Genomic DNA, 15,385 nt, shown 5'->3' on the forward strand with positions numbered 1-15,385 from the left:
AATGTTGATATAGTAATGAACAGTCTTTGAAAATCCTCTCCAAATGTATACCGAAATTCGTTAAAATTGAATTTCATTCAAGATAAAAATGAATTTTCATCATATTTCTATACGAGATAGAGAAAAATATAGAGTGTATGACATGTTCAGCAAGTTGTGGGCTATTTAACAAAAAAAGACTGAATTGGAATATCATTAACCTTTCAAAAGTTATGATAAATTAAGTGTAAAAAAATGCAGGAAACGGGATTTAGAATGTTGACAGAATTCACATTCTCTCTCTAAGTTATCTAAGTAACATGGTTAGCATTGTTAGCATGTTAATTAGCATAGTTAGCATAACTACTAAAAATGATTAGCTAGGTTAGCTAAGTAACATGGCTAACATAGTTAGCATGTTAGCATGCTAGTTAACATAGTTAGCATAACTGCTAAAAATGATTAACTCATAAGTCATATGGTTAGCATGTTAGCATTCTTAATATTTTAGCATAACTGCTATAAATCATTAGCTAAGTTAGCTAAGTCACATAGTTAGCATTGTTAGCATAGTTAACAGCATTAACATTATTAACATTTAAAAAAAATGCTAAAAAACATTAGCTAAATTTACTAAGTTAAGTAACTTGGTTAACATTATTATCTTTGTAAACAGTTAGCATAAATGCTAGCAAACATTAGAGCCATTCCAACTGTCAGTTATCGTCAACTGTCTACCTAAATAATTTAACCATTTAAACTATCCACCTATTTAACTGTTCAGTCATTCCAACTATATTAAACCTCATCTACCTAGCAAATAATTTAACCATATACACTATCCACCTATTTAACTGTTCAGTCATTCCAACTATATTAAACCTCGTCTTTTTCTGTAACTCTTAAACAGTGGTTCTTATGATTTTTTTGCCTATCTTACCATCCTCCATTCTGTGCATGGGGGAAAGATAGTTGTCAATCATTGTATACTGTATGTATTTCTGATTATATTTATAACTATGTATATAAAATAAATGCTTGTTATTATTATTATAGGGCTGCTTCTATATGGTTTCTTATAAGTATAAGTATATACTCTTTTGATCCCGTGAGGGAAATTTGGTCTCTGCATTTATCCCAATCCGTGAATTAGTGAAACACACTCAGCACACAGTGAACACACAGTGACGTGAAGCACCGTTACGGCCCTAGTGTGTTTCGGCCGTCTGTCTCTGTGTTTTGCCTTTGCCCTTGTTTAGGCCCCACCTACTGCTGATTGCCGGAAAGGGAGTTCCTAATTGGGGTTGATTTAACAGCCCTTAAAAGACCCAAGATGGCATTAGTTCAGTGCGTTGAGCCCGCCAGCATCCACGGTTGTGTGAAAGCCGTGGATGGCTGTGTGTATCGTGTTGTGTTATGTTGTGTATTGTCTTGAGCTGTTGTCATGCTGTGGGATCTTGACCTGCTCATTTTTAGATTACTACAGTGGTAGTGTGTGCCGAGTGCGGCAATGAATCCCAGTGGGGAGAGTGGCTACAAAATACTGGCCTAGTGTGGCCATGGTGTGCCAGGTTCGGCAAAACTACTCCCAGGGAGGTTGGTGTTTGTATGTTTATGTGTTTGTTTGTTACTATTTGGTTTAGACCTAGTAGTCTTCATACTTTTAGTGTGATTGAGATGACCGGTTTATTGATAAATCAAATTAAAAGTTCAAACAGACAATCATTTACTTCCTTGTTTGTGTTTACTGTTCTCCATTATTTAACTTAACTAGTTACGCAGCCATATGCCCCTAGGCATTTTAACATCCAGGTGTAACAAGCACACACTAATCCGGATGCAGTGAGGTGCCTGCTACAACAGCGGCGCTCGGGCAGTGAGGGGTTACAGTAGGTGCCTTGCTCAAGGGCACTTCAGCCGCTTCCTACTGGTCGGGGTTCGAACCGGCAACCCTCCGGTTACAAGTCTGAAGCGCTAACCAGTAGGCCACAGCTGCCACAGAACTGCAAAAGGTTCCTCAAAGAACTTTAAAGAATGTGTTTATCCAAATGTTTTTACAGTGTATCTTAGTTCCATGACATGCAGTCTGTAGAAGCATGTATACTCAGCCAGAAGCACAAAACATACATACTGGTAGGAAAGGGAAACTCTTTGTTGCAGTCCAGATGTAGCTGTGCTTCCAGGGAGAGCGTTTCAAAACGGTTCACAAAGAATTCCCAGCTCAGAGCAGGAATATCCTTCTTCAGAGAATGCAATAACAGCAGTTTGCTGAGTATGATGGGACGGTCCCGTATCACTGTGTCAAACTGGAAGTCCAGGCATAGACACAAACCCTGAAGGAATTACATTGGATGAATGGTTCACATTAAAACAAACAATAAATACAGCATTACAAATACACACAGTTTATATAAAAAAAACATAAGAGCAAACAAAGGCTATTCCCATTTTTTATACTCAAACTTATTGAACTTTGAATTTGCAACTCATGTTGTCATAAACTTATTGATTTTACTCATATTAAAGTACTACTTAAAAAGACAATGATTTTGCGTATTTGCAAAATCCTGGTCACCTGCAGAGCGGGGCATTTGATAGTGTCAAGAAGTAGATGGGCTCTTGTGGCAACAGCAGGGTTCACATCCTCAATACTGGCAAGAAAGCAGCAGAAGGCATGGGCCAAAGAATACTTCAGCAGGTGGCTCTTGGTCACTGCACCCATGTCCAAGAAACGGCACAACACTGCAACTCTCTCCACTAGAAATAAAAAAGGCAAGGCAAGTTTTTTTTTACTGTATAATAGTGCATTTCATTCACAGATGTAAATTCATTGTGCTTTACATAAACAAAAGCAGCAAGAATAATTTTGTTTCTTATGTATACAACTCTTGAGCACATTCTGCCACTAACCTAAGCACCTTTCCAGCTACGCGCCTCCAAGGGCTGTATTAAGGTCGAGGGCCACTACAAGGTGAAACAGCATATTGCTCGATGTCAGCTCTAGGGCTAGTTCTAAATACATGTACAGTTAAGAATAAAATGATTCAGACCCCTGGCAAATATTGATTCAATGTTGATTTTCTCTTTATCAATCTGTTTGTTCTGACTGAAAATGACACTACCACATGTCAAAAGGTTGTAAGACAATGTGGTAGAAACATGGAATCAAAAAAAGAAGCAGTTAGAAAAAAGTAAGTGAACCATAAGGCCAATGGTTTCAGTAAAAGCTAATTACCATATTTTCTGGACTATAAGTCACTTTTTTTGGCTGGTCTAGGCGACTTATAGTCAGGTGTGACTTATATATCAAAATATATATTATTTAACATGTTTTTAATTAGTATGAATTGACATGAACCCTACATGATATATTACCGTCTACAGACACGAGGGCGCTCTAGGCTTGTGGAATGAGATCGGGAGCTTGGTGAACTTGCGACAGGTCAGAATTTTTTTTGTAATTAAGCCCAAAAGTGAGAGGGGGTTTGGGGGTGTCACCACCGGGAAAATGTATTGAATATTGTTATGTAAAGTGATGGGAATAACGGCGTTACTTTTTTTCAGTAATGAGTAATCTTATTGATTACTCTTCCCATTTTAATAATGCCGTTAACGTTACTGACAAAAAATCCGGCGCGTTACTATAATTGAAGCTGTTTTTTTCATCAGACACTGAGCAGAGAGGCAAATACTTTTTCCTTGGTTAGCGGGCAGTGCACGAGACAAGCGCATAAATGCTGACGATTGGCTGAGGTCGAGTACAAGGTGGTGGTACTCGTGGTAAGCCAATCAGAGGTAGAGTTGAGCGGGTGTTCGAAAGCACGCATAGTCGGACACACAACGAACAGCAGAAGCGAGTCAGTCAATGAGAGACACAGGTATGGCGAGCCCAATTAATCCAAAAGTAGCCTTCTCTAAATGGAAGTATAGCCATGACTTTCCTCTCCAAGAAAGTAAAGGAACGAATGTAGGCCTAATTGTGAAATGTACATTATGCCCTGGGCAAAAGTGCCTATCCACGTCGGTGTCAAGTAATTCAAACTTACTCAAACGTATTTCAACGTTGCATGCTTACACGAAATAAGGAGGAGGAGACGTGCCAAAAAACCTAAGCAACTGAAGCTTGATTTTAAGGCCCCCATCACACATTTTGTCTCAGACCGAACTGAACAAACTGGTAGCCAGGTATATAGTGGAGGGTATGCTGCCATTTAGACGTGATGGCGGCGCGTACATTCTAAAAAAATAGACCATTAATCTAAAATGGATTTTACGTGCTTCAGTTACGTGCCTGGTGTAGTTTCCCTGTCAGAGGGAGAGGGTCAGAGGAGGGGTAGCCCTAGCGTGTTTGTAGACTTTATCGAACTATATAGACGCCCAATACAGGGCCTACTTGAGGGGCAAATAAATATCAAAAGTTCCAAAACATCTATTGTGTTATTTGTATCGATCCACTATATAAATATAATATCTACAGGACCCTCCAGAATTATTGGCACCTCTGCTAAAGTTGACTAAAAAGAGGAATCATCTTTTGGAAATTGATCTTAATGCCTTAAGTAAAAAAATGAGGGAGTATCCAACCTTTAAGGACACCACTTTTCTTTGTGAATGAATAATGTATCATAAATAAATAAACGTTCTTCCTTAAAATACAGGGTCGTAAGTATTGGCACCCCAATGTTAAATTCCAGTAGAGGCAGGCAGATGTTTATTTTTAAAGGCCAGTTATTTCATGGATCCAGGATACTATGCATCCTAATAAGGTTCCCTTGGCCTTTGGAATTAAAATAACCCCACATTATCACATACCCTTCACCATACCTAGAGATTGGCATGGTTTTATTTCAGTTAGCCTATTAGCTGGTTTGATTTGCATTGAGCTCAATGAGCATCAAACCAGCTAATAGGGTAACTGAAATAAAACCATGCCAATCTCTAAGATCAATTTCCAAAAGATGATTTTATATTCCTCTCAACTTTAGCAGAGGTGGCAATAATTCTGGAGGGTACTGTACATACATGGCATTTGATTGGAGGCTAGTCTCACTGTCCCAGAGCAACATTAAAATAGTTTTGTGTACATTGTTTCTGTTAATAATGTATTGTGTCCATTACATTATAATATTCAGATTTATATTGAACATGCACATGTATTTTAAGTTCTGTTAAAGAGGGGTGGAGGTGGGGTCACATTTGAGCATTTAAAAATGTACTTGAAAGTAACGCATTAGTTGCTTTCTGAAGTAACTAGTTACTTTTATAATTTGTAACTGAGTAAGTAATTTAGTTACTTTTTGGAAGAAGTAACTAGTAACTGTAACTAATTACTTTTTTAAAGTAACTTGCCCAACACTGGTTATGTAAATGCACAAGTTCTGCCCACTTTCAGTGATTAGAGCTTGCATTATGCCTAAAACATATGTGCATACTTTACGGGCCAGGATTCTATTTATAAACTAGAAAATGTAATTCCAAGGAATTACCAGTGCATGAAAATGCAAAACAAACTTTTCTTTGGAAACAGTTGTGGGCAGAGGAAACAGTTGGCGGGAGTCATAGTTGATGACAACTGACAGTTGGAATGGCTGAACCGGTAAATAGTTGAATAGTTTAAGTAGTTAAATTATTTATTAGGGAATTATTGCAGTGAGGACTTTTATTTTGAAAATGTTGTGGGCAGAGGATACAGTTGGCAGGAGTCATAACCCACTGAGCAAGCAACGTCTATGGACGTCCAAGACAAGTTGATATTATGTCGGTCCGTCCAGGCTATGATCTGGACGTCTATTTGACAGCCAGAATTAGTTGATAAATGACATTGAAACAATAGTCCAGGCCGACCCAGTTTTGAACGTCTATAGACAACCAAAATTAGTTGCAAGTAGATGTTCTGCCAGGCCATAATCTAGACGTCTATTTGACAGCCAGAATTAGTTGATAAATTACATTGATGATGCGGTCATGACTTGCAGAAAAGATTTGTAACTGTAGGACAACTTTTTGTGCGTAGAATATTGATTTGTAATTGTAGAATATGTTTGTAATAGTAACATTTTATTTAACTGTAGGATGATTTGTAGCTGTAAAACTGATCCGTACCTGTAGAATAGATTTGTAAGTGTAGGGCATATTTGTAATTTTGACAATTACTTGTACAGATCATTTTTACAGTTTCAAATAATTTCTACAGTTTCAAAACGTGATACACACGTACAAAACTTGAGTCTAATACTCGAGTCTAATATTCTTCCATAAGGATTTAGGTATGCATGTGTGTTTCAGGCATAGTGCAAGCACTAATCTCTGACTGAAAGTGCACAGAACTTGTGCATTTGAGAGCGCTCTCTTGCGGCTGTAGATGGTAATGTTTTATGTAGGGTTCATATGTCAGTTAATATGAATTAACATTTAAAAACATGTTCAATTATATATATTTTTTCATATACAAGTCGCACCTGACTATAAGTCGCAGGACGAGGCAAACTATGAAAAAAGTGTGACTTATAGTCCGGAAAATACGGTACTTTATTTTGATATATAACCTTAAGCCCATTGTGTTTCCCTATACTTATGATTTGGATGAAGATCAGACCACATTCTACGACCAATTAATACAGAAAAAGATGTCATTTCAAATGGTTCACATTTACAGTACATTCAGCAATAAATCATTAAACGGGAGGTCAAGCGTTCCAATGACTCTTACCTGCCTCAAAGCGGATCTTCCAGTCTTTATTATTAAAGTTAGCATCCACCAGACTCCAGAAAATGTCAGCTCCATGAGAGAGTGAAAGAGCATGAAGCAGTTGGGGTACAGCTAGGGAAGCTAGTTGGCAGAACTCAGACTTCAGCATGTTCCACAGGCTAAGGAGGCACACAAACAGGTTTCAATGAAAGCATTGAACATGAACAACTTATTTGCATGTCATTTAACCCTTAGAACCCTAAGCTGTTTTTAGGGCATTTTCACTATCTTTATTCATAAGGATTTATTCTGGTCATTGTAAGTGCCACACACACATATTATATATTGTTTTTTTCAGCAGAGTCTAGGCCATCCAATTCTCATTTCAGGTATTAGTACTAGCATTGATTTTATTTAGATTTTTAAAGAATTAAAATAAAAAAAGCGTATTATAAAAATTATTATATTTTGACATGTATCTCACCACAGCAAGCTCATAGCTCCACATGCATTTTATGTGTGTGTCAAGTCAAGTCAAGTCAGTTTTATTTAGTATACCGCATTTAACATGCACAAAGTGCAACCCAAAGCGCTCTACATACAATACATTTACAAAAAACAAAAGACAATAAGACAAAAAATGCCAAACGGAGCAGCGTAGTCGCCAGCGTTGACACCAGATGACAAAAACATTTTTTTTTTAAAATAACAAACACAAAAGATGCCGGACGGAGCGGCGTAGTCGCCAGCGTTCCCGTGACACTAAGACATACAAGACAGACAACACAGAAAATTGAAAATAAATAAATAAAATAATAATAATCATGTTAAAATTAGTCCAATTTCCAACCGGCTGAAAAAGTCCAAGGGCAATGATGACCCACGTGAAACTGCCAATACAAGACCAACAAAGATCTTTCACTGACCCTCAGATTTAGCACTACTGGCAGTCTGGAGAGCAGAGCACCAGAAGAACAACAGTCTGAAGTCATGATGGGCGATCTTCCTGCTGATCAGCAGCTCGGTGGCTTTAGCAAGACGTTTGTTGCTTCTCCCGACGTCGCCATCAGAGCTCCCCACGTCAGCACTCAATCCAGACTGCAGGCACCCAGCGTCAGAGGCTATACGTTAATGTTAACGTTATGGCAGCTCGCAGGTCAGTCGCAGCTCGGTGGTCGTGGCTGCTGCAGATCTCTCGCAGAGTAGGCCCATTGCCCTGAGCAATCTTTCCGTCCAGACGAGTCCAGACAGAGGATGTGCAGCGTCAGATGGAAGAGGGACGGCTAGCTTCTAGTCAAGGCAAGCTCGTCAGCCCAGTCGAATAGAAACTAACGTTACCGTTAAGCCAGAAAAAAGGACCGAGAATAACACAAAAACTATCGAAAGTAACGTAAATAAAAGGTGAAAACATTTAACTTGACAAATAAATACAAAAAAATAACAGAACATTACATAAAATTACGAACATTACATAAAAACAAACAAAAACATGATGCCAGACGGAGCGGCGTGTCTCGCCAGCGTCCCCGTAACCTAGCAACATGTGGGGTGTAGGGCAGACAGTCCTGAATCGGACAATATAATTGCCATGTTGGAGGGATACTCAGGGGCTGAGCAATTTACAGAAATATGTGGTGTGTGATTTATGGAAATAAATGGCATTTTTTATTTAGTGATGAAAAATTACCTTTCTGCGCTCCATATTTAAGACACGAACTGATCTGACCTGACTTGACCCGAGTTTGCGTGTTAGCCCTGTGTGCGCCTATGGTGTATGCAACTATGCACTCATAATGATTCTCAACTTTTTACTGCATTGCCATGAACAAAGTAAAGGAAAAAAGGTGTTTCTTATTTGAACAAATTGGGATGCAATGTGAGCCTTGAATTGGATGCCATGCAGGAATTTGTTAGGATCTCAAAACCGGATTATGAACATGCTTTGCTATAGAGAAACACATGATGGCACGGGATTATAAACATGCTTTGCCACAAAAACAGACAAAAACGTGGGGTAAGTCCAGCTATATGAAGTTATTATTTTGCTGTCACTTTGTCTGTTTTATAACCCAGAAGGATGTATAAAATATCAAATGATAGCTCTGAGTCATGTGACATGCGTGGCATATCTATCCGATCACGGGTCCACGAGTAATTCAAACGAGAGTAATGGGTGTGCAGCGTTGGTTTGTGTACATGACGTTATTATTTTGCCGTCACTTTGTCTGTTTTTATAAGCCAGAAGGATCGATATACATGGTACCAATGGATAGCCCTGTGTCTCCTCTTCCATCTGATATGCTTATGCTAACAAAGATAATAATGGTAACCAAATTACTTAGCTAACTTAGCTAATGTTTTCTAACATTTAAAAAAAATGTTAATAATGTTAATGCTGCTAACTATGTTAACAATGCTAACTATACTAACCATGTGACTTAGCTAACTTAGCTAATATTTTTTAGCAGTTATACTAAAATGCTAACTATGCTAGCCATGTGACCTAGCTAACATACCTAATCATTTTTAGCAGTTTTGTTAAAAATGTTAGCAATGCTAACATGCTAACTATACTAACCATGTGACTTAGCATAGTTAGCAATTTAGCTTGCTGAAAGCAGCACACTTATTGTTCTTCTTAAGTTTTCTTATTGGGGGCCAAGCAGCGAAGCTGCAAAGGCACCCATTGAGTTACTAGCTTTTCCTATTATTGGGGGCCAAGCAGCGAAGCTGTGAAGGCACCCACTGAGTTACTAGCTTTTCCTATTATTGGGGGCCAAGCAGAGAAGCTGCGAAGGCACCCATTAAGTTACTAGCTTTTCCTATTATTATTCCAAATCTGAAATTTTTAAAATTTCAATTTTGTTTGCCCGTGACAGCCAATCAAATATGGCGATGAAGCGCCAAACAGGAAGTGAACTAAAATCTCTGTGGCACTTTGAGTTAACATAACAAAACTCGATACCATTAGTCAGGACACTGTCCCAATCACTCACAGCAATTTTTATGCATATACATCGAACACTCTAGCGCCACCACCAGTTCAACGCTGGACATGTGTTCAGGTGCGTGATCCTTGACTCTTTTGTCTGATTTTCACAATTGAGGTAGCGTCTGAATCCTTGATGAATCTCGAGTTCATCGACCTCTATCCCGTCACTTTCCGCCATATTGGACCTCCGCCATATTGGATTTAGTCCAAATTCTACGAAAAGTTTCAGCGGTTACAAATTTCATCCGATTTTCACAGAACTTGGCGGAGATGATCTTCAGACCGAGCCGCACGAACGATACTTGTCAGATTTTTTATTTTCAAGTTTGTTTGCCCGTGACAGCCAATCACACATGGCAACGATGCCGCCTAACAGGAAGTGGGCTAACATCTCGGCTACACTTTAATGTATGAAGTCCAAACTTGGTACACAGACTTGGTATCTGATTGTCAGGATGCACTAGTAAATTGGCATCATTTGGCCTCTATAGAGGGCGCTGCAATACAGGAAGTGGGCTTGTATCTCAGCAACGCTTTGATGTATGAAGTCCAAACTTGGTACAGGGACTTGGTATCTGATTGTGAGGACACAGTAGGAAATTGGCATCATTTGGCCTCTATAGGGGGCGCTGTAATACAGGAAGTGGGCTCATATCTCAGCAACGCTTCATTGTATGAAGTCTAAACTTGATACATGGACATATTAGCTGATTGTGAGGACATGCAAGGAAAGTGGTCTCATTTGGCCTCTAGGGGTGCTGTAATAAAGAAAGTGAGCTCACATCTCAGCAACACTTTAGTGTATGAAGTCCAAACTTGGTAGAGGGACATTGTAGCTGATTGTGAGAATGCACAAGGACATTGGTGTAATTTGGCTTCTTGCTGTGAGTGCTTGCTCATGCCATGGCAACGCCATTCCTGCTATAGCACACTGCTTGGCCCCCACATTGCTGCTTGCAGCTATATTTGGGGGCCAAGCAGCGAAGGCACCCATTGAGTTACTAGCTTTTCCTATTATTAGGGGTCCGAGCAGCGTAGCTTTTTTGGCCAAAATTCTGTAAAAGTCATACTGCAGCCTAAACCGTAACTCCAAAACTCTTCAAATTTTCAGGTATGGCTACCAGTACCCCCCTCTGCCCATAACCCAAAATTTGGGGTACTGCACCCAAAGGTGGCGCTATTGGGAAAAAAAGTTAATTATGCTATTTTCTCCTTACCAGATTGACCTAGACTCAAAATTCCTTCATAATATTAATCTCTAAACTCAGATGCATCTTTTTGGCCCTGGTCTTATGGTCTAAAAATGTTTACTTTTGACACAATTTCATGGAAAAGCCAAACATTATAAAAAGTTTCACACTCTTCAAAAATAATCAAATATTCACCAAAATTCTCACAGACAATGTTTAGACCAAGCCTCACAAAAGATATCGCTCAGAATTTTGATATTTTGTTTCATTTCAGAGATATAGGCCAATAAAGTTAGACCACTTAGGCCATTTTTCCTAGATCACCTATATTCCTATAAACCGTAAGTCCTAGAAACTTCACATTTTCAAGTATTGTTACCAGTACCCCCACTACCCATAACCCAAAATTTGGGGTACTGCACCCAAAGGTGGCGCTTTGTCAAAAATGCTTATTTCTCCTTACCAGATTGACCTAGACTCAAAATTCTTTCATCATATTAATCTCTACATTCAGATGCATCTTTTTCACCCTGGTCTTATGCTCTAAAAAATATTTACTTTTGCCACAATTTCAGAGAAAAAGCCAAACATCATAAAAAAAGTTTCACAGGCTTCAAAAATTATCAAATCTTCACCAAAATTCTCACAGACAATGTTTAGACAAAGCCTCACAAAAGTTATCAAAAGAATTTGGATATGTTGTTCCATTTCAGAGATATAGACCAATAAAGTTCGACCACTCAGCCCATTTCTCCTATATCACCTATATTCCTATATGAGTACATTTTTTTCCTTGGAGAACAACCATACAACCATCATTATGTGGATACCATTAACAGTGCACATTTTCAGATCTGTACTCTTTTTTTTATAAAGCCCTTAATTCTATTGTCAAATGTATGCTAGGAATTTTCTTGATGTGTTTGCTAACACACATTTTCACCATGTGAATGTGACTGCCAAATATGTAGGATTGTCAGTGGCTCAGTGGGATAATGCCTAGTGCTGGTGTTTGTTAGGTTGAGAGTAATGAATCCCCGTAGTGCTTTTAGGCTCTAGCTCGAATACTATTGGTTATTGAAGATTCACACCATTGAACAGCACCTGAATGACATCAGGCAATCAACATACACAGTCATTAGTTGCCAAGAATCAGAATGCCGAGACACTCTGACATTTAGGGGAACTTCTTTGTTTACTATTTTTCCTTCATCATTACGTCTGTCATATTTATATTTCATCCATTAGTGTTAATCTCTACAAATGTCTAACTGCCCCAGAATTTCAAAAAGTTTTCAGGTGTACTCTTTTAGGGAAGCCCTTCATTTTATTGTCAAATGCATGCTTGGAGTTTTTCTTGTTGTGTGTTTACCAATACACATTTTCACCATGTGAATGTGACTGGCTAACATGTAGGATTGACAGTGGCTCAGTGGGATAATGCCTTGTACTGGTGATCCTTAGGTTGAGAGTTCAAATCCCACTTGAAGCATTAATGTTAGAATACTGTTGGATTGTGGATGTTCACATACTACAATAGAATGCTGTTGGGTTGTGGAGGGTAATACAACCCACGACGGGTAATAATTTAAAGGAATCGTGTTGCAGTCTTGTAAATAATGACCCTGCAAGATCCCTAGTTATTGCAAAATCATAGGCTGTGACTTAAAACTCTACTACTTGTCTTTAGATGTGAGAGGGTCTGAGACTGTAGTCTTTCAAAAATCTTTTCCAAATCTTTGCAAATCTTTCCAAAGTCTGTCAGTGTAAGGAGGGCTTGAGGTGAAAGTGCTGTGGAGAAATTGCAGGATTGTTTGGCTCTGCCACCTAACCACACCCAGTTTACCTGCGAAACCCTGTAGCTCCAGAGCAGGGGATCAGACCAGGATAAATTGTTTGCTCGCCCTCAGTTCACTCTTTTGTTCATCTCAACCCAGTACTCCAGTGTGTCCTGCTCTGTGTGTGTCTTTGCGTTAATGTAAGTCATCACTTTAATGACCCTCACTATAACTTTTGTGATGTTTATCAGTTTGTAAAGTAGCTCTGCCACCATGTGTAAAGTTAAGGTCTTTGTTTGTTGGTTTGGTGTGTTGGAGTCCCATGTGAGAGATGATTAGGTGATGTTGGTTGACTTGGGATGTCAAGTATTGTTTAGTTGTACCTTATATAGCCATATGATTTCAGTTTATTGTTCAAATGTCAATTGGTTTGTTTGTGAGTTGGGATCTGTACTGATTTACCCCATTTCACTGATTACTCCATTTTCTGTTTGTTTCCTCTTTGATGCAGCACACATACAAGTAAAGAACAAAAGAACAGATGAATTGAAACTCAAAGTTCACCGAAACCTGCCATCTCCGTGTCATGCAGGCTCTGCCTGCTCGCCACACACTCACTCTACCTCGACCCACATCGCCCCCTACAGTTCCTTCAGTTGGGTCCAATCCAACTCAAAAGTTTTGAACAACACAAAGTGAAGGTTTTATCTAGATCAAAACCAAGAATAGATTATGTGATATAATCCAATTTCAGGATCCTTGTTTCCCTTTGAACAAGCCATTTTCAAGATTTGATCCAATCCGATAGCCGAAATCCGGTAACTGAAATCTGATAACCGAAATCCGATCACGTTTCTTTTGAACAATTGGGCCCAAACAATCAAAGCATATGTAAAACTAAAAAGCTATGCTACCTCATGTCCGTTTTGCTCGGACCCCGTAAATCACCGCTTGCGGTTATATTTATTATTATTACACATCCGCCATTGGAGTCTATGGCAGCCCATAGAACACCTGGCTAAAAAGTGCAGATTTTTTGGCAGAAAGTTTCAGGACACTCCACTGACCACTCACGTGAGTTTTTAGAGGGGGTGGTTTTCCACATGATCAATTAGGACTAGCATTTAAAGTGGTTATTGTGCTGGAGCGTCAGCGCTCGTGTGCAGCCTTCCTTGTGTGAAGACTTACTCCTCCGACAATTTTGTTCCGGCGTAACCTCAGAAGCCTCTCAAGCGACCATTTTGCAACATTAGTAACATCTGCTTTACCTATTCCTACCTCATTCTTGGCACTTGAGGTTAATGATGCTGCAGAGACTCTGCTCTACACTGACATCTTGTCTGAATGCAGGATGTCCTCTTTCCTCAAGACCCACTCGTTCTAAACCTCGTCATCCATGGCTGACGAACAGTATAGTCTCAGTACGAAAGGAACTTAGAGCTGCTGAGAGGAAATGGCGTAAATCCAGAAATGGAAATGATCTTAGTTTTTCCACTTTCAAGTCACACATGTATTTAATGCTTCACTCAGTTCTGGAATAGTTCCTTATTCTTTTAAACAGACTAGGGTTACACCTTTGCTAAAAAAGTACACTTAATCCAACTGAGGTGAAGAACTACAGACCTGTCTCCTTTCTTCCTTTCTTGTCAAAGGTTTTGGAGAAAGTGGTCTTCAAGCAAGTATGTGACTTTAATCAGAATAATCTACTAGACCCTATGCAGTCTGGTTTCAAGAGTGGACATTCTACTGAAACTGCTCTTCTGTCTGTGACTGAAGCATTGAGAGTAGCTAAGTCCTCTGCTCAGTCATCAGTATTAATTCTACTAGATTTATCTGCAGCCTTTTATACTGTTAACCATGACATTCTCCTTTCTATACTGTCTGAACTGGGAATTTCTGGGAAAGCTCTTGACTGGTTTGAATGTTACCTTAAAGGGCGTTCTTTCAAAGTGTCTTGGCAGGGACAGGTATCAAAGTCTCATGACCTCACCACAGGTGTGCCTCAGGGATCAGTATTAGGACCCTTGCTTTTCTCTATTTACACCACTTCCTTAGGTGAGACCATTCGCTCCCATGGATTTGACTATCACTGTTATGCAGATGACACTCAACTTTACCTATCTTTCCCACCTGATGACTCTAGCGTTTTCCACTAGATTTCTGCATGCCTTCAGGATATTTCAGCCTGGATGAAAGATCGGCACCTTCAGCTTAATCTCTCAAAAACTGAGTTTTTGGTATTTCCAGCTAAAACAGCTATTCCCCAACAGATTAACATCCAGCTTGACTCAAATTCACTGACTAGATCAGTACTAACTTGGGCGTTGTAATTGATGACCGACTTAACTTCTCTGAGCATGTAGCTTCTATTGTAAAATCATGTTGGTTTATGCTTTACAACATTAGGAAGATCAGACCTTATCCGACACAAGATTCCACACAACTTCTTGTTCAGACTAGAGATGCGCGGTTCGCGGTTACAGCAGCGGACTCCACGGTTAAACCGCGGATCGGGCGGATGACGTGAAGAAATATAATATTTTAATTAAATTCGGGCGGGTGGCGGTTGAACCAATCAAATGAAAAAAAAAATATAGCCTATACATTGTTAAATTGTGTTACCTACATCCGATAAAAACGAGCAAACTTTGAAATATTAAAATTTTCATCAGGCAGTAATTTGGCCTAGTTTCTTCTATGCATGCTGCTTTGTTCAGGCCTAGGCTACTATGAGATGGTGTTGTGGAATTGGTGTATT

At 39.2% G+C, this 15,385-nt stretch overlaps 1 protein-coding gene across 8 annotated transcripts in view; it reads right to left on the bottom strand.

Annotated features, from left to right (window-relative positions):
• The window catches only part of LOC125284068 (protein unc-79 homolog), a 257,979-nt gene that overhangs the window by 126,041 nt on the left and 116,553 nt on the right, over positions 1 to 15,385 (bottom strand). For all 8 annotated transcript variants that reach the window (XM_048227819.1, XM_048227828.1, XM_048227800.1 and 5 more), the window contains 3 exons: positions 6,689 to 6,846; positions 2,555 to 2,736; positions 2,111 to 2,312 (listed from right to left, as the gene is read on the bottom strand). In XM_048227819.1, the coding sequence (XP_048083776.1) occupies positions 2,111 to 2,312; positions 2,555 to 2,736; positions 6,689 to 6,846 (542 nt within the window). The remainder of the gene's footprint in view (positions 1 to 2,110; positions 2,313 to 2,554; positions 2,737 to 6,688; positions 6,847 to 15,385) is intronic.

This window comes from Alosa alosa, chromosome 2 (genome assembly GCF_017589495.1).
Source record: "Alosa alosa isolate M-15738 ecotype Scorff River chromosome 2, AALO_Geno_1.1, whole genome shotgun sequence".
NCBI lineage: Eukaryota > Metazoa > Chordata > Actinopteri > Clupeiformes > Clupeidae > Alosa > Alosa alosa.